The 21,725-nt window shown below is 33.4% G+C and overlaps 2 protein-coding genes and 1 pseudogene across 2 annotated transcripts; 1 reads left to right on the top strand and 2 right to left on the bottom strand.

Annotated features, from left to right (window-relative positions):
• Positions 1,433-4,534, top strand: LOC109334089 (annotated as a pseudogene).
• Positions 5,592-9,683, bottom strand: LOC109334459 (polyadenylate-binding protein RBP45-like). Its single transcript, XM_019570252.1, has 6 exons — positions 9,349-9,683; positions 8,403-8,868; positions 6,477-6,538; positions 6,277-6,407; positions 6,093-6,189; positions 5,592-6,008 (listed from the first exon to the last, which is right to left on the bottom strand). Exons 1-6 carry the CDS (start codon positions 9,595-9,597, stop codon positions 5,808-5,810), a joined length of 1,206 nt encoding a protein of 401 aa, XP_019425797.1. The 5' UTR covers positions 9,598-9,683; the 3' UTR covers positions 5,592-5,807.
• On the bottom strand, positions 14,702-15,722 carry LOC109334090. The gene has a single exon (XM_019569662.1). It carries the CDS (start codon positions 15,623-15,625, stop codon positions 15,287-15,289), a length of 339 nt encoding a protein of 112 aa, XP_019425207.1. The 5' UTR covers positions 15,626-15,722; the 3' UTR covers positions 14,702-15,286.

Here is a 21,725-nt window from a genome sequence, read left to right as displayed (position 1 = left end):
TGTTCTATGTAATTTCAGTATTATGTATGGATACTTTGTATTCAAACTTCAGTTGATTAATCATTCAGTTTGGTATCTGTCTTTATACTTTGTACAATAAGGTTTTATGTATTATTAAGGATCTCACTAAAGTTAAGTAGGACCAGTTGAAAATTGACATGTATAGATCATATTAATGTGATTTTCATGCTACACATTTCATGATGAATCTATGTCATTTAGTTGTGTCAATGTTGGTGATCATTGTTGAATTAGTCATGATTGAAATGGTGAAATTCACTATGATTCGATATGGAGATGTGGATAACACATCATCCACAACTCCATACATAATATTGAAATTGTGACTCATATATTGTCAGAAATTCTAACAATCTCACACTGGTCACGTATATAATTTACAAATATAATTTTATAATTATGTTATGGCCATTATTTAATTAGCCAAAATATAAAATGATCTTCAAGAATTAATTTGGTGGCTAATGGCATATGTGTCATGAAATAATATAAGTGTAGATACATTCAGGCAATTTCTGATTTGATGAAAGGACTGAATCGGAATTATTGCAACTTAAGTAGTAACCACTTCGGAGTTACTTTTATGTGTTATAGTCCCCATTTATAGAGCAACAAGTTTTGTCGAATAGAGAATAAAGTAAATATGTGAGGAGTTGTCCATAAGGGATAACACACCATCCACAACTCCATAAGGTTCATCTTATCATTACTCTCATAATAAGGTTCAAGACTCAACTTTGGCATTCTCATTCCCCTCTAGAGAAGCATAAGGAAAACCATCAGGCGCTCTAACATCTGGAAGATTATCACACCCTCATACCTTCGAGATTCCAAACGGCTAACCAAGATATGTTCTTCCTCTTCACCATGAAATCAATTGGGGTTTCTTCGCTCTGGATCATGGTTGTTCCATTTGGGTTTATGTATGGGCATAAACATTGTGTTAAATGAACAAAACCATGATCATCAGGACTTCCGCATTCAATATAAGGATTTTAGATGGAAATATTCTCCAACATCCTTACCTACATTCAATTGAATTTTTCTCTGAATTGGTTTTTTTTTTTAGTAATTTCTAACGTTCATTGCTAAATATGATGGAGTGGGATAGTGCTGGCAATAGGTAGAGTTAGGGTTTTGGACTGTTGTTGTTTTACTTTATATTCAGAGGTTATTTTTATGAGAAAAGGAAAGAAATGCACCCAGGTTATTGTTAAATTACTGTTTCAATTTAGATGATGTTTCTGCTGGTGCTGCTTAACAGCCTAAGCTGATCATATAATTATTTGCTCAATTATTTTGATTTTTGAATTGATGGAAGTCAATGTACAAATTGTAAAACAATGTCTATGTTATGGACAAGTTATTCAGATAACTGGATAGCCAACTTCTTATTTCTGGTTGGGGGCAATTAAGTAAGTTGCATATTTAATGCTGAAGTTGTAGAGTTGTTGGTCTTGATTAACAGATGGGTTTGTGTTATTTAGACATTACTGTGCATAGCTCATCTTCCTTAATATCAGCTCAATCAAGTTAATGAATGTTATAGCTGATTCTGAGTTTGGAGACTCAGAATAGCCATGCCTAGCACCATTGTTTTAAATTGTGGTCGCGGTTGTGGTAATGTTGAGTTTACAGCCACCGCAGATAATTGTGGTAAAATGCAACTGAAGTGGCTGTAAATGTAGCTGTGATGCTGGAGGCAATCAAAACATCAGCATTGCAGCGTGTTGCAGTTGAAGACCGCAATTTAAAACCCCACCCGACACACACCCCTCCACAATAAATCTGAAAGTGCTGCACATAATAATATACATAGAAGTTCAACTCTATCATTGGCTCTCATTGTTGCCTTCTGCTTAAGTTCATTAGACTAATGCTTTTCCAACTTGGTTGCAAAGATCTCCATATTTGATTAGAAGTGTCAATTATATTCAAAGGTTGTCCCTTTTGCTGATTTTATCAGTCACTAACAAATAAAGTCTCTTATATCATTCTGTTGGGCATTTAAAACAAAACCAAATTGGTATCTGGAAGCTTTTATTAGTGGGAAACAGAGAATTAATTATATTAAATTCCGGATAGGACTCCATGTTTAAGTGACTTGTGAATACAGTCTATAAGATACGTTCTGACACTCATAAATTGTAGCTGCAATTATTTTGTAACTCTCAACACAACTTATAGAGATTAGAGATATATGGTTTTCTGTTTGAAGCAATTAATATGATTTTTGTGTGTAATTTCTTGCCTTGATAACTCATCCTAATAGAGTATGCAAGAGGGAGAGACATGGAGGCTAAGATTCTCTTACTCAATGTTTTGGTACAGATGTGCATGGGTCCCATAGTGGTAGATTAGAACATCTTCGCCGTCCTGTACTAGAAGATAAACATGTGGATTCTATGTTCCCCAAATTCTCACCTCTTGGTTCTCCGCAGCCGTTTCTTTCTCTTGCACCTTCGCCACTGGCTCCATACACCAATACCTCTATCCCAAAGTTATACTAATGTACTCACCTTAAATGGGACCATTGTAAAACATTGCATTTCGGATGTGGAGCAGATTTTGATGGGCCAGGGCGCCAATGTTGGTCTGCAACAGATATGTTCTATTCATTCTTCAAATCTCACCGAGGCAACTTGCCCTGTAAAAAATGTGAACGAATTTCATGACTTAGTGGATACTTCTAAGCTTCTCACTGCCTGTGAGAACATTGATCTAGTGAATGAATGCTGCTACCAAATTTGTCAGAGTATTATATTAGAAGCAACTTCAGCAATTGCATCAAAAGGTTCTGACCTTTTGGACACAGGTGTGCGACATATTCTACCTGAGCACTCTATTCGGGTCAATGATTGTAGAAATATTGTCTTGCGGTGGGTGGCTAGCAAGCTTGATCCTTCCCATGCCAAGAAAGTTCTCAGAGGATTGTCTAATTGCAAGGTTAATACAGGTAACAATATATTTTCCCCTCACGACAAAGTTTGAAACAATTGTGTGTTGGCCTATTGGGGAGGTTTTCCTTAAAACAGTTTTTTGTCTGTCAAGCCCTATATGAAAAGCCTTGTCATCATATGAAAACCGTATTACTCCTATATTCTGGCTGGTCACGATTGGTGCTTTTAATCAGTTTGTCATAAATTTTATGAATTTTTCCTAAACTTGTATGATGCCAATACTTCTGGCCCCTTAACAGTGCATTCTTTCACTTAGATATACTGTTTATCTTCTTCCACAGCTTATCCACTACTTTTCCCTGACATGAATAATGTTGCAAAGGTTGGTGGCGATGGGATAAGTAACAAGTCAGCTGTTGTAATGCCATGGAAAGCTATGTGTCTCACCTGCAAAAGCAGAGTTTCATCACGAACTTGCAAGCTTTGGATTGTGCAGATGCTTTAGCAATGAAATTAAAAAGATCGAATATTACTGAAGATATTTACGGTCTCTGTCATATAAGCCTTAAGGATTTTTCCCTACAAGGTTGGTTTTGCTTCTCTTTTCCTGTTAATATGAAACACAAAACCACTCAGTGCCCATAATATTTTATATCTGATGTCAATGATCCATCAAGGTAACATCTGCACTATTTGATGATTAAATATAAAATAACTTCTAAGTGGCAATTCTTTTTTGGAGTGAAGGGGTTACTGTTGAAATTCATCTCTTATCCTTACATTATTTTCCAATGAAATATGACTTACTACATTATTTTCTCTTAACAGCGGTCGGTTGCCTTCAGATGCTACATTTGACAGTACTTCTGGGATTAGCTTCCTATGTGACCTAAATGACAATATTCCAGCACCTTGGCCTTCAACATCTCAAGTTGGAACTTCATCATGCAAAAAACGTATGTTGATCCTGTGTAAAGTCCCTTATTTATTTTTATGTAAAATGTCATTTTCTATTATGAACTTTTGATAATTCTATCTTATTTGAACTACAGGTGTCAACTTTCCGGCTCTTCCTGCAGCTGCATCCAGTCAAAGTTGTAAGAACCTTTTCGACATATGCAATTTATTCAGTAAATCTATAATCTTTCTTAAGTACCAAGTTTAAACATTAAACTACAACACATAGTTCCTTAATTATCAAATATGCACCTTCAAAGAAAACATAGAGTAGATTGGAAAGTAACACCAGATATTTGCATAGAATCATCTCTATTACTTTGTCAGCCCTTGACCGACTTTATTTTCATGCTCTGCAGGCCTCTATAATCATGAGGTTCTATTTTTTGCACTTGTTGCCTTTTCATTTCTCCTTATGATACTCTTCTAATTGTTAATGCAACATTCCTAGTCTCATCAACAAGAGGGGCTTTTGGATGGGTGTTATGCTAAAGGTTAATTATCATCTAGGTTTGACATGTTTTATGAGAAATAGAATTCAATTGAAGGTCAAGTCCAATCTGTTTCTTATGCTTGTGCAATAAACATTGTGTATATATGAAATTTAGAAAGCATAGGTTACAGAGTACTTTTTAACATTGACATGTAAACCTGAATTTTAGTTGAAGGCCTTGTTATAATATTCATCTTTAAGTAAATTAGTATAGGCATTTGAATCAGAGTTATATCTCCACATAAGTGTTCTTCAATGGATTTTCTTTGACTGGTAACTGAGTTTTATTGTTCATGTCAACTTAGAATCTTCTACTTTAATTCTTAATGAATTTAGGGTGATGGTCCTGTTTAGTTTTGCTATGGTTGTAACCAGAGTTGATGCATATATGCAAACGCTGTCTCTACTACTTTCAGGCTTCTGTTGTAAGAAAGAAAACTAAATTCATTTTGGTAGCAGGAAAGGAGTAAAGTAATCATAATTCTTATTAAATCAGTTGAGTCAGCACTACACTACACCTAAGATATCTCATCGTAATTGTCATTGTGGTTTTCTCTTATAAAGGAGAATTGAGTGAAAATCTAGCAGTTTATAGGTTGTTTATCTAGACACCTGGATCAGTATTCTTCATTCTAGAAGATGAACCAGTAGAGTGAATGATTTAGGCTCACCTGCATGGAATGCGCCAATTAAATGTTGTATTCTATCTTAATGACTTTATTGTTGCCACCTCAAGAAACGAGTTTTCTTGTATATTGGGTGATATGAGTAAACAAGTGATTAAGAAAAGAATGTACCCAAAAAACAAGTGATTAAAAAAATCACTTTAAGGCGCCTCTCCAAACAATGGTGTAATGAAGGTCTACAATTCATCTAATAAAAAACATAGAAATCTGATTAATCAATAAATAACATAGTGAATACAGTGTATTATACACTAAAGAAGCCTCTCCAATCTTCCAGTACTCAACTAAAAGGAATATTTTCCATCCATCTTATGGAAAAGGACAGAAATCTCATATCACTGAATAATCCAATCCATCGATAAATACACTCAAATGTTGACTTTACAAGCAAACTCGCATTATAAATTTCTGGAAAAAATATTGAAATACAGCATTTGCCCAATCTTTTGTTGATGACCTCAGTACACACAGACTGGTGGCTTTCCTATCATCAGCTGAATATCGAAAATAAAATACTAAAAAAAAGATACAGTAAAACATAATAGATAGGGTATTTCATCAAATCTAAATATAAAATAAGTATTCAACAAACAAATTTTATGGATACAAAAGACGGCGCCCATAAAACATTAATGTTATTGGGGATCAACTGGAAAGATAAAAGGAGCAGAGTAAGTTTTTCCATGAGACATGAGTTGGCATAAGCAACTCAATAAGTATCACATCGTTTAAAAAAGAAATCAGAAATTTTTAACTATATCCTATTTGTTGCTGTTGCTGTGGTGGTTGGTAGTTGGCATACCCGGCCGGGTAACTGCCATACAGGTTGGGATCCTGCACAGCAGCGGCAGCAGGAGCAGCATAACCATAATTTTCATAACCCTGCTGAGTATATCCATAATATCCACCACTGCCACCGCCACCATTCCACTGGTTTGAATCTGGCTGAGCCTGAGAAACAAGGCAAGGATAAAAAATTGGAAACACATTGATGCTAAGGACGAAAAATAACAGCAATCTGTAAATAGAACTTACCTGTTTGTTCGCAGGACTGCGGCCCCATGAAAGGCGTAAATTTTGTCCACCCAACAGTGTTCCATTTAGAGCCCGTATGGCCTCCTCTGCACAGCTCCTGATTCGCATGAACATTCAAGGAAATTAGAGTACTGCATAGACTGGGAAGTTATGTGACAGAATAAATTATCAAATATGTTATTACCTGTCTGCAAATTGAACAAACCCACATCGCTTGCCTGATGGAATTTTCACATGAACCAACTCTCCATACTGGCTAAAAACTTGCCTCAGATAATCATCAGTGGCATTAGGATCCAAATTGCCGACAAAAATCTGCACACAAAAAAGGTTAGAAGCAAGCAGGCAGGAAATCGGTTTCAATACGGCAAAAAAAGTACGCACAGTTGTATTATTTGGATCATTCTCGTTCTGGGAGCCTTGGCCTTGAGAATTCTGATATGAAGCTGCATATTCAAATCAAATGAAGTAAAACATGAATTATGTGAACATGGTAAAGGAAGCAATCCATGGAAAAGAAACAATAAAAAACCAAAACAAGAGAAAATGTATGGCAGCTACTTCTCTAATGATTAAAGAATCAACTTTTTCTCTGGTAATTAGTAAAAAGCTTATGTATAGAGAGCACATCGCTGAAATCTAGGTGCAACTTAGAGCAAGCATATATTCAGAGACTGATCTAAGAAGCAAAAAACAGACAATTCCTTAAATTTACATGCACCTCAGACCTTCAATAAAAAAGATAACCTAAGTACAAGATTAAACAAATAAAAAAATAAGGAACATATTGGTAAACAAGATTACACAGACAAAGTTAATACAAATTGAGAAGCAATAAAGTGGTCAGATGCCATACACACACCACATAAAGAAAAATACATAAGAATAAGAACATCACTTAACAAGAACATATACAGACAATAAGATAATAGGATAAAAGCAAATTCAAAAGCAACAAAATGGTCAGAGTGTCGTACACCCACCATATATCTTCAGATAAACGTAAGACGCCATTCACCAATAGAGATGAAGTGAGTAAAAAATTAACCATACATTCAGAAAAGTTGTGGTAAATTCAAAAGAGATGGTTTGGCACACATCGGGTCAGTGGCAAATGACAGGATATTTAGCACCATATCACAACTAATATAGATACCCTGAACATGATAAGCAGCAAGCAACTAATATTAAATAACAAGCAAAATGTAGAAGTTGAATATGGCAAACGAGAGCTTAAAAAACCTATACTAGACATGTTACACATGCAAAAACCTATAGGCACAGCCTTGATCATTTTTACCATCCTGTAACTTATGTCTGAAATTTAACAGCACCTGAGATATGAAGAACAAGAATTGACAGACCCTCAGCTACATGGAAAGGATGAGCACTATAAAGTACATTACAACTTCAATTGCATAAGGTTGTGCTTAGAAATTGAGGACAGAATCTAATATTCGTAAAAAAATACAGAATAACATGATAACACAAACATAACCAGACTGCAAGATGTGGTTCCTGGAAAACAAAAGGAATAAACATTGATAATCCACAATTTTGTTCTCATGGTCTGGAATATAGAAAAGTGAAATTAATAGAATTGTAGGCCTCTGATGGAAGGGAGACAAAGAAATTATCAATGGCAAATTTGACCTGCTGTGGCACAAGAAAACACTACAAAAGAAATTGGGAGACATTCTTATGGCAAACTAATAGGAGTGAAAAAAGGACTAAAGATTACAAATGGAGCACTAAAAATCATAAGTAACCAAAGAAGTTGTGTGATGTAATTTGAGTATAAACTGAACCAATAAATAAAATTAAAAGAATAGATTGAAATTGTAGGCAGAAAAAGAAAATGCCACAAAAATAATTGGCAGGACATAAACGGGTAACTGACCTAAGAAGGCCCATGCACTAAAATGGTAACCATTTCAGCTGAAATCAGTTCCAGGCTCCGAGATGACAGAGCCTCTTGGCACCCTGCTTTCAGACAACACGAGTTCTATAAGATTTTATTATTTATATCATTTACTTGGCCCAAACGTTTAAAGGAAATTACAGGATGTAATGACTTTGGACTGCATCTTCAAGAGTGTAACTGAAAAGAATCATAACTTACTACAATGACATTCAGCATACACAGCAAAAGACAATAACAGATAAAAAACTAAAATTAATGCATAAACTCAATAAAACGCATGAGGAGAACATCCAAGTGAAGACAGCACAATATTCCTTCATGCGGCATATCAAGCAAACATCTGCAACAAAAAGGGCAGCATAAGAACAACTAAGAAATAGACAAACCTTTTTGTGGTGTTCCCAGGTTTTTATTGGCAGCTGGGCCAATCCTCATGGGCCTTGTTGAACAAAGAACCCCTTGCATCTCAGTCATGGCCCTTGTTTGTTCATTTTCATCTGCAAACCTCACAAAACCATAACCCTTAGTCCGACCAGTGAGCCTGTCAATCACAACTTTTGCACCCTTCACAGAGTTAAAACGGGACCTAAATGTCTCTGTTAGGAGATAGTCGGTGACATCTGCAGCCAAGTCACCAACAAATATGGTGTAATCAGGACTGTCATCATGGCGCCTCTCACCCGCACTGAATGTTGCCCAGTTCAACCTGAAGGGCTGCCCACCATTGGGCATAATGGATCCATTGTAAGATTGAAGTACTCTCTCAGCACCAGCACGACTATTGAACTCAATAAACCCATATCCTTCTGATTGATTAGTTTGCTTATTACGAATGACTTTCACAGAGGCCACCTGCAACATAATAAAATCCTAACATCAGCAACAAAACATTGACACCTTGAAATATGCCACACTTCAAACAAACAGATCACATGTAAACAAACCCTATAGGATGAAAATTAATCAACCCTAAATTCGTGTAGCAGATAAAGCAGTCCAGCATGACAATAAAAGCGAAATAACTCACTATCACAGGAATCAAGAATTCACAAAAGAATGAAGTTCTCATTCACATAGATTTTCATGCTTGAATTTAAAAAATAAGGTTCTGGTTCACATAATTGTGAGCAGTGATGATTGTTTTTGTTTCAGATTAAATTTCACAAAAACTATTCACATAAAGTTTTTCAGATTCACCTAAATTTTATGTTTTAATTGAGAAAAGAAAAAACTGCTCTCATTACCGATTCAAAAAAGAAAAGAAAAAAAATCAAAATTTATAATAAATTTCAAAATAGTGAGAGATACAGAAAGAAGGTGATATAGATATACCTCTCCGGTGTGAGCAAAGCATTGGTATAGATAGTTCTCATCCATCCAGTACTGCAAATCACCGATCCATAGAGTACGGACCTCATCGGCGCTGGTAGGCTGAGATTGCTGCTGTTGCGGCGGAGCAACCGACTGAGGCGGTGGTTGTTGCCAGATGGGAGGGGGCTGGGGCTGAGGTGGCAACATGACGTAGGGTTGCTGACCCAGGTTGGGTGGAGCGATACCTCCGGGTCCTCCTGGCTGCATCATCTTCTCTACAAATCTCAAAATTTCTAGAGAGAGAAAGGGGCGAAGAGAGAGAGAGAAGAGTGTGTTGTGTTGAATTTAAAGAGAGAGTGGACACACAAACCCTAACCCTAAAAAAGGAATGGATTGGATGAAAACAAAAAAGGGGTCTTGTGATATTTCTTGATAATGGTGAGTGATGGGCATTAGATTTTTTTTCAATAATAAAATTGCAATTTAGTCCTCTAACTAATGTCTTCTAGGAGTTTAGTCCACATAAATTTTGTTAATAGAGTTAGTCAGTGTGTTTATAAAATATCCATATGAATGCTAAACAGGTCAAAAGTTAAAGGTTTAATTTGCATGAGTATATGGAAAATATAATTAGTAACTAGCAAAATACCCGTGCATTAGTGATGCACGGGACAATACTTCTTTTCTGCAAGATTAATAACACATATTATATGTACATTTATATGATTAAGAAACATATGTTACTCGTGCATTTGTATTGTTAAGAACACACATGTGACCCGTGCATTTACATGACTAAAAACACACATGTTACTTGTACATTCGCATTACTAAGAAAACACATGTTACTCATGCATTCACATAGTTAAAACACACATGTTACTTATACATTCACGTTATTAAGAATACACGTCTTACCTGTGTATTTGCATATTCAATCACATAAGAAAAAGAAATGATAATTTTTAATTTAAATTTTCTAATGGAAATAACAAAGTGAAAGTCTGAAACATGATACCATATTATTTTTTACTAAAATAAATATTTTAAAATTTATAGAAAATGAAATGATTTTTTCAATTTTAAATACAATTTTTTAATGAAAAATGGAAATCAAATCATTATACTAAATGAGTTTTTTTATTAAAAATATATTTAAAAGTTATAAAAAACTTCAACTTGGAATTTAATTTTTCAATTATAATAGTGAAAAATTAAAATTCAAAGAATCTGAAATATTAAAATTCAATTGAAAAAGTGTTACAAATGATGTGTAACAATGCAATTATTCTTAGATTAATAGTAAACGTTAAATAATATACATAGATTAGTGTAAAGAAATAGTTTGGATGTGAACAATGATTTTGATCTCATCTAATGCTCAATGTCTATTACATTTTAACATAACAAAACATAGGTAAACACTCAATTTTGATGGAGTAGCAACATAGATCAATCCCTAATTTGTATTAAATTATTAACATATAAAATATATAAAAAGTAAGGATAGTGTGGGAAGGTACATAGTAATAACATGTGATATCAATGAGTTTTTTTTTTAATTTTTTAATAATTTAGAACATTTTAAGATGATAAAATGTGAGGAGAATGTGACATGTGGCATGAAGGGAAAACATGTGAGGATGATATGACATATGACATGAAGGAGTTTTTTTTTATTATATTGTTAATAGAATAGATTAGAAAATGGGTCATCCAATTCATTTAGCTTGTGTTCATAAAATGCCAACAAATCAAAAAATAGACGGAGTTATGTTAGCTCACCATTTTGTTTTTGATAAGTTCTCTCCCCCATATTAAAATGGGCTTTTGTGCCTACTAGCCTGCATTTATTAATAATGCAACCTATCCACACAAGTAAAGGAAATGATGGTTGATGCATATATTGATGGTCAGATGTGTACATAAATCAATAATGTTTTGATTTAAATGGTTGTCTCAGTTATACAAATTTCTAGGTAAAAGGCATGGGAAACAAACATTTATAACCTTATAGAGGATAATAATAAAAAGACAATGGCTTGATCCGAATCAAACTAAACCACAAAAGTGGTCTCGGTTTATTTTTTTTGAGGAACCATTTATGTTTGATTTGGTTCATGGTTTTAGAAATTTAGGAATCATTAGAACCGAATTGTATATTAAAGAAATAGATACTATGAAATGATGTTGTATTGTTGTTTAAAACTTTAAATTCTGCAACCAATTTTGTGACTGGAATTATCAATTTTGTATAAATTGTAGTGTTATATACGTCGTTAAATTGTTGTTATTACTTACTAAATTGTTTCCAAATGTTTTGATGATTTCAAACATTTTATAGTATTGAGTTTGAAACTAACATGACAATAATATTTTTCCTTTTTTGAATAAACAATATCTCTTATAATACATTTGAATTTTAAATTAATGTAAGATTTTTTATAAAAAATAGGAAAAACCATAGAATTAAACTGAATAATTCAAGAACAGTTCAGTTTGATTCATGTAATTAAATTTGCATTAATTAAGTTGAATCGAACATATATTTATGTTTGGTTCTATAATTGAAATGCACAAAAACAGAACCAACCGAACTTCTAGATCCTTAATTTAATACATTTAAGTGAACTCCCCTAATTGGGTTAACCCTTTATTGTTATGTTTACTTTTTATAAGATGGCTCTAGCTTGTCCTATGTGTACAAAGATAACATATCTCAAATGGATGTCTTACTCTCTGTTTTAGATTAATTAGAATACTACTTTTTATTACTTTTTGTTTTTAATTTTTTTTTATTCACATGTGAACATCTAATTGGTTTGGGATAGAGAATGAGACACCATTTGATACAATTGATCTCCATCCCTCCCATGCACACCCGTATTCTTTTTGCCCGTGTACTTTATCTTTTTGTGAGCACTTCCTGTGATATTTATTATGGCTATCTCTACTCTCTTGAGTTCTTGACATACCCCATTGATTTTCCTGAATTGCAATGACACCTAACAAATTCCCTTTAACAATCCCATATGATTAATTATTCATCCGTTCTCTTCAGTCCAACACTTCTAACAAACTTCTTTTGGTTATCCTTTTTTGACAGCATTAATAATTGTTAAAGTTGTTAGTTAATTTCAGTTTGTTAGTTGTAATATTGTTTTCGTTAATAGATTAAGAGTTTAATTAATTGATTAACTAGTTAGTATATAAAGAGTGATTTCTTTATTTCTTGTAATTTAATTCATTTATTTTCAGTAATGAGAAATATCAATTCTTTAAGTTTTTTTTTCCTCATCTTTCTTGTTTCATCAAGAAGATTCCAGCATACGTCTTACCATTTTAACACACATTGTGCCTGCAACCCTTGCATATTCTTTGCCCATATTTCTTTAACATTGTTTCATATCTAATTTTAAAGTTGCTGATCACATATCTAACACTGACATGACATTTTCTTATTGAATTCACAGACTTGGATTTTTTGTTACATATGTTTTTTCTTCCAAGCTTCTAGAGGAGAATATTGAAGACAACTCAGAATGGCCAATCATGCCACATGACCCATATGCTTCGGTCAGAATTTATGCGCCATGCCTCATGTGTCTCGGTCTGTGCCCATGGGCACAATTGCAGTAGAGAAGTGCTAATTTCTTGTACATGATTTCTATTAGAGATGACAAAATGGATATTGTCTACGCGTGCGCCCACGTAGCCCGCATTTTTTTGCAGGACATGCAATTTTTGTCCATTTGCTCGTTTCCGTTTTAAAATGGGCATGACATTAAATTTTATCCCTTAAACCAATGCAAGCATATCTGCCCCTGATTAAATTATTGCGGACAATTGCACGAACTAAACGGGCCGAACGACCCGTTTTGCCATGTCTAATTTCTATCCACTCATGTTTTAACAACATGTTTCAGGGAATGATTGCTGGTAATGCATACTATTTTCTGGAAGATGTGTACCCTCGGATGACTGTCCGCTGTCCCCTTAAAACACCATGATTCATCAAAGCTCTATTTGCCGAGAAGATACGATTGTTGTGGCACGGCCTGCCAATGTCAGATTTGCTCCCCCACCAGCAAAGGAACTTCACCAAGATTGAATGAATGAGGAGCAGAGTAGCCATTGAACATGAAAGTGGTTAACCTTGAAATATAGATATACCTTTTTCACCAAGGTGCACTATGACACGAATGTCCAAAGTTTTATCTGAAATGAAATATAACTTAGTTTCCTCTTTAACTCATATTCTGTATCAACCTCCATCTTGTAGATATTGAATTACAGATTCTCCTTTTTTGTTCTACTAATTATTATCACATGAAAAAATGATGACCATCTCTGGCTATCCAATTATCAGGTAAATTTACTTAAATGGTGCACCTTGACTGAAATATTACGGTCTTTGTGCACCTTTTAGCCTATGATAATAGACTGATATGAAGCATCTAACACTGACTTATGGTTGTAGTTTCTAATAAATGAAAATACAATTCACATCTCTTATGCCGTATGCAAATGCAGTTTTCCTTTGCTGTCTACTTAAAAAAATGATTGAGATCAACTCTGATGCATTGGTTATACATGTGAGAATGGGAGAATTTGAAGATACTTGTTAGAAGGGACAGGAACTTTTAATAATGCAGATTGCAGAAGTATATAGTTAGTTGGCACTTGGCAGCATGAAAAATCTTTACACTACACTAGACATCACAATTGAATCCAAAATTTTATTCCCCCGCACTTAAATAGTGCTAGTTTACAGGATGCAAAAACTTTACGCTTCTCATCATGATTGCATCCAAAATTTCATTACTCTAAACTTAATTTGTGTAACTTAGCAGTATCTTGTTATCAATCAAAAGAATTCTTTATCATGACCACTTTCAAAGTTCGATTTGTTTGATTTATTGACAATGATTTGTTAGAAACTCAGGAATTTCCAACATGATTATCTATAAGGGATACATAAGGAATGTGTTAGATATTATTTCTAACACATTTTGTCCAGTATTTTGACCATGCACAATGTCTTTCAGTTTCTTTGTTGTTTTAAGCATTTATAACAAACATACACAGCTTAAAATATATAACCAAATTAGTAGTACCGTTTCCTTTCCCCATTTTACTCTTTTTGGTGCATGTGGTTTGGTTCTGAGAGGAATTTGTTTAGGTTGATTAAGATTTTTTGGTTAATGCTTTGTTTGTTTAATTTATTTGTGCTAAAGGCTTAACATGGTGGCTACAAACAAGGTTTGAGAAAATGAGTTGCATACCATGTTGCAAATCAGAAGTTGAATCACCCTCTTATACAAAAGTAGAAAGAAAAACCAGGAAAGTTGAATGAAATCCACTTTTGTGCAGAAACATGTCAAATAGTTGAATGAAATCCTCTTTTGTCCTTTTCTGTTTCTTTTTTGCCCTTCAATATGGTCGAAGATGGGCTTAAATTTTACTCAATTTCTGTCATTTTTCTCTATAAATGCCATAAAGATTCGGCAAGGTTTTATCGACTGTATTATCAAACACAACCCTGTTCTTTTATTTGGGTTTTGAACAACATATGTGAAGGTTTGCAAAAAAGCATGGTGTCAAATTGCAGATAGACATATCACTGCAGGGATACTAAAATATAAGGCTGCACAAAATGATTAAAAGTATTCACATATGAAGAACTCACTGCTGCAGCCACAACTCCAATGCTGATTGTCGTATCGGAGAAGGTGGATTCAGGTATGTGTAGACTTAAAAACACAGGTTCTTTTTACAGAGAGAGCATGAAAAAGAAAATGCAAGTATAGACTTAAAAAATAACATGAGAACCAAAACAAAAAAGAAAGTTGCACAAGTCTGGCAACACAACTTCAAGATTAACATGAGTATGCTGCAAGTTTTGATATCTCAAAATGCAAGTATAGAATTCACTCAAAAATCTCAAGAGAGTAGTAACTTAGAGCTGAAAGTTGTGGATGTCATTCTTGAGGATCCTGTAGCTATAACCAGGAATCCTGTTTAATTGATTGCTTTCTGCTACTTCTGCAACAGAACAAAATTTTGGGATGGATCCACTTGTGCCTTTTCTCTTCTTCCTCTTCCAGGTTGTTAGTATGACCCAGAAACTAGGCCTTGACATGGAATAGCTTCTGTCAGTGTCCACAAAGTGTTGCTGAGATTTCTGTGAACTTCTTCTTCTGTCTAACTCAAACTTGGTGAAGTATTCAATTTCCTTCATCACTAGGGATCCAATAGTGCCCCTTGTGCCAATAGAAACTGGAGCCTGAGCAGCCATGATTTTCAACTGGGGTGTTGGTTATGGCACTAGTAACCTTTATAGTGCATAAATTTACTATTAAAGTGAGTGATGCTTCTAGATGAAGAAAGTTGGGTTCATGGTTCTAAAATTAGTTATTATTGAGAGAGAGAAAATGTAAGAACAGACTGTGTGTATGAGTTTTAATAATGTTACAGTGTATTATCCACTATTTATATTTATCATCATTTATTCTTCAAAACAAGTAATATAAATAAATGACAGATAATTTACCAATTGTATATAAATTTATATACTAACAATGCATAAATATTACACTCTTTAATTTTCAATCTTATCTTATCTTGCGGGTGAACATTTATTTAATTATAGGTACTGAAATGCTTTACAAAAAGCAAAGGCATGAAGTTTCTAATAATGGAAACTTTAAACAGTGGCACAAACACCATTATATTCTCCTATTGTTTCAATAAAAAATTCTGACTGGTTTTCAGGATAACATGCTTTACCCTTTGACATGAACATCATATTCTTAAGCACATTGGACACTGATAAGTGCTAACTATGAATATTATTTGGCATGTTACATATCATACGGAAATTCAATTCCACTTCAATTACTACACAGACAATTGAAAAATACAGGTTACTTAATTATTATTTTTTCTGTCTACTTTATCTGACAGGTTAAAGTTATTCTCCGCCTATCATGCCTTGGCTATGGGAAAGAGAGGTGATATTTCATTGTCATGTTCATGAGTTTTTGGGTAATTGTTGTGCTGTCTTGTCCGATTGATACATCCACTATATCGAGTTAGTAAACAAACGACCACAAGTAAGTTGATGAGTTTGTTGGTGGTTTGTATTTGTAAAAGGTTAAATTGCTATGAAATAAAATGCTTGTTCCACCCGGTCAACCGGAAACCTCTCCTGTCCAAGATGGGACTCTTTCGATCAATCAGTGACCAAGTAAATACAACTTGGGTGCTTATATCACTCTCCTGTGAGCCTCATAATTATCATTGACATTTCATTCAATGCATCCTCAATTGGACTCTGCCACGCCACTTGCGAAGTCAGCCTGTCCTCCTGAGCCAAACGAGTCCAACTTGGAGGCTTGCGTCACCTCCCATCAAACAACACTATCCTTGTTAGCCGTCTGCAAATCCAACATGTACCCCCTGACAGTACGGTCAGAGATAAACCTACTATACAGTGGGGACAAACCTACTCCACACCTATAACATTTACTACCAGTCACTATCAACCATTGAACAAATGTCACGTCAGTCACCCCAACTACTATAAATAGGGGATGTCCCCTTGCAGGAAGTATATCATATTCTTATTCTCATTCATTAAATAGTCACTCACACTCTCATAACTCATTTACTCTCTTATTTATTAGTAGCATTTATTCTTACTTACTCTTCAACAATCTCTTTAAGACTCTTACTGATTTGAGTGTTAGAGAATCTTTTCAAGTATCTCTCCTGCGGGTCCAGACTCCATACTACCATGTCAGAAGAAGACTGCACCACCCGAATATCGAAATCCAACCAACCGAATAACCAACAAAGAAGAGTGCTGAAATTTTGATGTGGGATTGATCTCCTATTCATTATCTATATATTTTGGAACTAATCAAACAAATAATTTAAGAAAGATTCTTACATAACAATGGATCTTTGTGAACACTCATTTTTGTCTAGCCCAGAAAAAGCCCAAAATGTTTAAAATGAAAATAATAAAACGATTTTTACTTAATTTCAATGAATAAAATAATTAAAACCATGTTATGGAGAAAATATAATACTAGTATTAAATTTAAGTGGATAAGGTTCCTAAATCTAAGTGATTAGGTTAACCGGAAATATAATAAATAATAATATTAAATTTATGTTGATAAGGTTTCTAAATCAAAGTGATTGGGTTAACCGAAAATTCAAAAATAATAAAAGTAAGAAAAAGGAATTATATTTAAAATGGACCCTAAAAAAACATATAATCATTTTTATAATAAAAAGGGGATAAAAATGATCTTTTATTATTATTTTGCTTTTTTGAATTTTATTATAATAAAAAAAGGATAATTAATTTTTTATTATTAATTTTATAATTAAATTCGAATTTATAATAAATAAAATAAGTGACATATTATAAATATTCCTTTTAAATTCTAAATAAACAATAAAATGATTTATTATTTTAATTTTTCGAAAATATAGTTTAAAATAATTTAAGCATAACCAAAAATATTTTTATTTTTATTTTTTGAATTAACTCAGATATAGATAAAAAAATAGTAAATACATAAACCAATTTCAAATGCTTTTTAATTAAAAAGATAAAAAAAGTAATGATTTTAAAAATAATAAAACACCAAATCAAATCTGACTTGGTGAGTGCCTATTATCAGGGAGATTATGGGTTAGTGGATTTTATCTGTTAGGGTTAGGTTAGGTTAAATAAATTTATTATAAATAGGGGTGAGTGGTAGTAGGTTAAGGCTCATTTTTTTGTTGGTTCCAAAAAAACGCAAAATAAAAAACCTACAAAAGAAACATAGCCACTGTGAGAGATATAAAAACTTTTTTATGCTGAGCGATCCAATGCAGTCGTGACCATCGTAGCGCCGTGCACTCGCCGTGCTTCGTCATCACCACCGTTGGATCTGCATACCATTTGTTTCATCACGCTGACCAGAGGATTCTCCCAATCACAGGGCGAAAACGCATCACGGTCACATCGTAACGCGCCGCACCTGATCATCACCCATGGAGAACACAGGATCTACTGCGGGCGAGTGTACCGCGGACCTCCGTGCACCCTCTAGAGCGACCATTCAACACGTGCCACGTGTCCAGGCGCAACAATCTCCTCCAATCCATGTCTGACGCGTGTTAATCCCTTTTCAAGACGTTGCACTTGATCCAAATCCTCACAGTGTTAAAAAAAATTCTTTCCCTTGTGCAATCAGGTATGCTACTTGACTCCATTTATCATCTAATTATTTTAGATGGTATTACTTTTTATGATCCAAACATTAAGATGTAAAAATAATTTTTGAATCAATAATTATATTACATAAAAATTTAATAATAACATTGGGCATTAAAATCTCAAAATTTTTAAGGACAATATGCAAACATCATAGATAATAGAATCTTTCTATTTTTAATGAATTATTAGTATTATGTTTTTTTTGGAATTTTGTTATTTTTTTAGCAACTTATTTTTTTTATTTCTCTATAGTTATCCAGCAATTATGAAAAAAGCATTGATTTCTTAAAAAAAATATCGTAAATGTTTAAAGTATAAGACAAAGTATTTTAGTGTATGCTTCAATCAAATCAATAGTCATTTAATTAATCTATAATTTTTTTATATATTAAAATTTCAAATTGCACCTATACAAATTTAAGATTTTTAAATAAAACATGAACAATAAGTCTTTTAAAAAAATAATTTAATTTTGAGATTTAATCAATGATGGAGAGAAGATCTCCCTGGAGGTCTCTTTCTTCTCAGATCATCTTCGAAAGGTCGCGTTACGCTGCTTCTTTTCAATCGATTAAGTCTCAAAATCAATTCAGTTCTAATTTTTTTAATAAGTAACAAAATTAACCACATAAAAAAAACTTTTTTTTTATGATAAACAAAACTTGCAAAATAGATATTTTTCATTAAAAAAATATATTTTCTTTAAATAAAATACATTCAACCAGTAAACCTTTTTTCTACCTAAAGAACTACGTAAGTCTTGATTCCCTTAAGAGGGATACGTAGGATCGGGATCAATCTTGTCAGACATAATAATAAATAAATAATTTTTCTTCTTTAATAATTGATTAATTAATCATACAATTTAATAATAATAATAATAATAATAATAATAATAATAACAACGTCATATATTTTAATGAAGGTATCGCTTAAGGCGGGCATGTAAGGTGCTAATACTTTCCATACCTTGTAACCGACTCCCGAACCTGGATATGAAAAATCCAAAAGCCCAAAGTAATTGGGTTTAAAAGATTTTTCTACATTTTTAACTATAAAATGTAGTGGCAACTCTAAACGAAGTCGTGCATCCAAAAATCGGGGCTCGACAACTGGCGACTCTATTGGGGACTTTTTTGAGAGAGTCCGGCCCATGATCAATAAAATATGTGATTGTTTATTTACCATTATTATTGTTATTTTTTATTTTGTTGCTTAGTTAATTTCCAATAATATTGCATGCTTAATTATTAATATAAATATGAGTTATATGCGTAATTTTAATTGTATGTATAAATAGGAAAAATGGATGCTTAATTATTAAATATGAATTGTATGATTTATTTTAATTGTATATTAAATATGGAAATTTCATGTTTAATTATTAATCGTATATGAAAATATGAAAATTGCATGCTTAACTATTACTTATGTGTTATGAATATGAATTAGATGATTAGTTTTAATTATTTGTATAAATATGAATTATATGTTATTAATTATTAGTTGTATGTATATGTATATCTTACATGTTTAATTTATTAATTGTATCAATTGCATAATTGTATATTGTGTATATGATTTATGGATGTATGTTTGTATTGTCCTTATTGTTATGTGATATAATGTACACATTTTAGACACACACATATGCCCTACACCCGGGTATTAGTGATACCTTTTTGGATAGAAGGGACACTAGCCTCGCTGGTCGTGATTTTTGCCATTTCTAAGTATTAGTGATGTAGACCACTCATATTGTTATCTCTTATTATGAGTTAGCCACTCGAGCTGATCTCCTATTTCTAACATAATATTTAGTTTCTGTAGTTGAGAGAGATGCAATATTAGAACCTTTATAGGGAGTCTAGAACTTGCCAAGGACATCCTTTGTATGTTAGAACATTGTCATAAGACGTTATACTTGCTGTGAATTTTGTGATGTATGCAATGTTTAATATTGTTTGGAACTTTATTATATAAAATAAAAATCATGTAAAACATTGCACCCTTGAGGGGAATTCTTGTTCCCCCTCCAAGGAGATTGATACAAAAATAAATAGGGCAATCCGCTTTTGCCCTAAGTTAGCTTGAACAATAGAAAATTATTTTTAAATATATATATATTTATCAATTAATTGTAATAATGACTATGTTATCTTAAAATGGGGCTCATGACCCAAAAAAATAATAATATACATTAACATATTTTATGTATAAATAATTAATTTTCATGGATTTTTAATTCAATAGGTGCATTTTACATTAAAGGAGAGACCATTTCGAAAAAAATAAAAAAATGATGACCATAAATAATTCTAGCAGCATATTGGTACTCGGAAAATCAAAAAAATTGGAATTGTCAATAATTAATGCAAGTTTCTTAGCGGAACAAATTCCCAAAATTATGGAAGAGATAAAAAAATAATTTAGAGATAATTACGGGGAATTATTGGACCTTGTATTAATCCAAGTTCGTCCCCAAGACCTGGAAGTTATGCAAGTCATGATTCAATTCTGGTACCCCAAGCTTAGGGTATTTGAGTTTCCAAACCTTGATGGCGCTCTAACTATAGAAGAGTATGAGGCTCTTCTGGATTTTCCGATGGACAGTAGATTGAAGTTATACCAGTTCACAGGGGGACAAGTTGCTAACAAATGCAGTATCGAGACTCTTATCGGTGTGCGTCCAGAAGCTTCAGACTTTACCAAGCAAGGAGGAGCAAGTGGGTTTAAAGGACACTTTTTGAAGAATCGTATCTCCAAAATGGATGATCAGAAGAACTGGGCCTTATTTCAACCCACATTTGCTTTGGCTGTGTATGGACTAGTCCTCTTTCCGTTCACTTGTGACATGGTGGATCAAGCTGCTATGGATGTGTTCAGCAAGTTCGTCCGCTTCAAAATCAACCCAGTGGCAGCTATCCTAGCAGAGACATTCTTGTCTTTCCAGCGGTATCAAGAGGGTGTTCAGAAGAATGTTAGCAAGGTCCGAATCCGATTTTGCGTCCAGCTCTTGCTAGTATGGATCCTGACCCGTTTCAAGCATGACATATATGGGTTAGGGTCTCGTTATCCATTAAGAAGGTTCCTCAACACCTATGTTGATGACATG

Source organism: Lupinus angustifolius, chromosome LG19, assembly GCF_001865875.1.
Source record: "Lupinus angustifolius cultivar Tanjil chromosome LG19, LupAngTanjil_v1.0, whole genome shotgun sequence".
NCBI lineage: Eukaryota > Viridiplantae > Streptophyta > Magnoliopsida > Fabales > Fabaceae > Lupinus > Lupinus angustifolius.
Note: the sequence above shows the minus strand (reverse complement) of the source record. Positions and strands in the feature narration are given on the sequence as shown.

Bases quoted from the DNA above. Each gene is read 5' to 3' on its own strand.
- LOC109334459 (XM_019570252.1), bottom strand. From the start codon at position 9,597: ATGATGCAGCCAGGAGGACCCGGAGGTATCGCTCCACCCAACCTGGGT. The intron at 6,539-8,402 runs GTTTGTCTATTT...TTGAATATGCAG, and splicing joins CCTGGGAACACCACAAAAAG to CTTCATATCAGAATTCTCAA. The intron at 6,190-6,276 runs GTAATAACATAT...CATGCGAATCAG, and splicing joins TTTGTTCAATTTGCAGACAG to GAGCTGTGCAGAGGAGGCCA.
- LOC109334090 (XM_019569662.1), bottom strand. From the start codon at position 15,625: ATGGCTGCTCAGGCTCCAGTTTCTATTGGCACAAGGGGCACTATTGGA.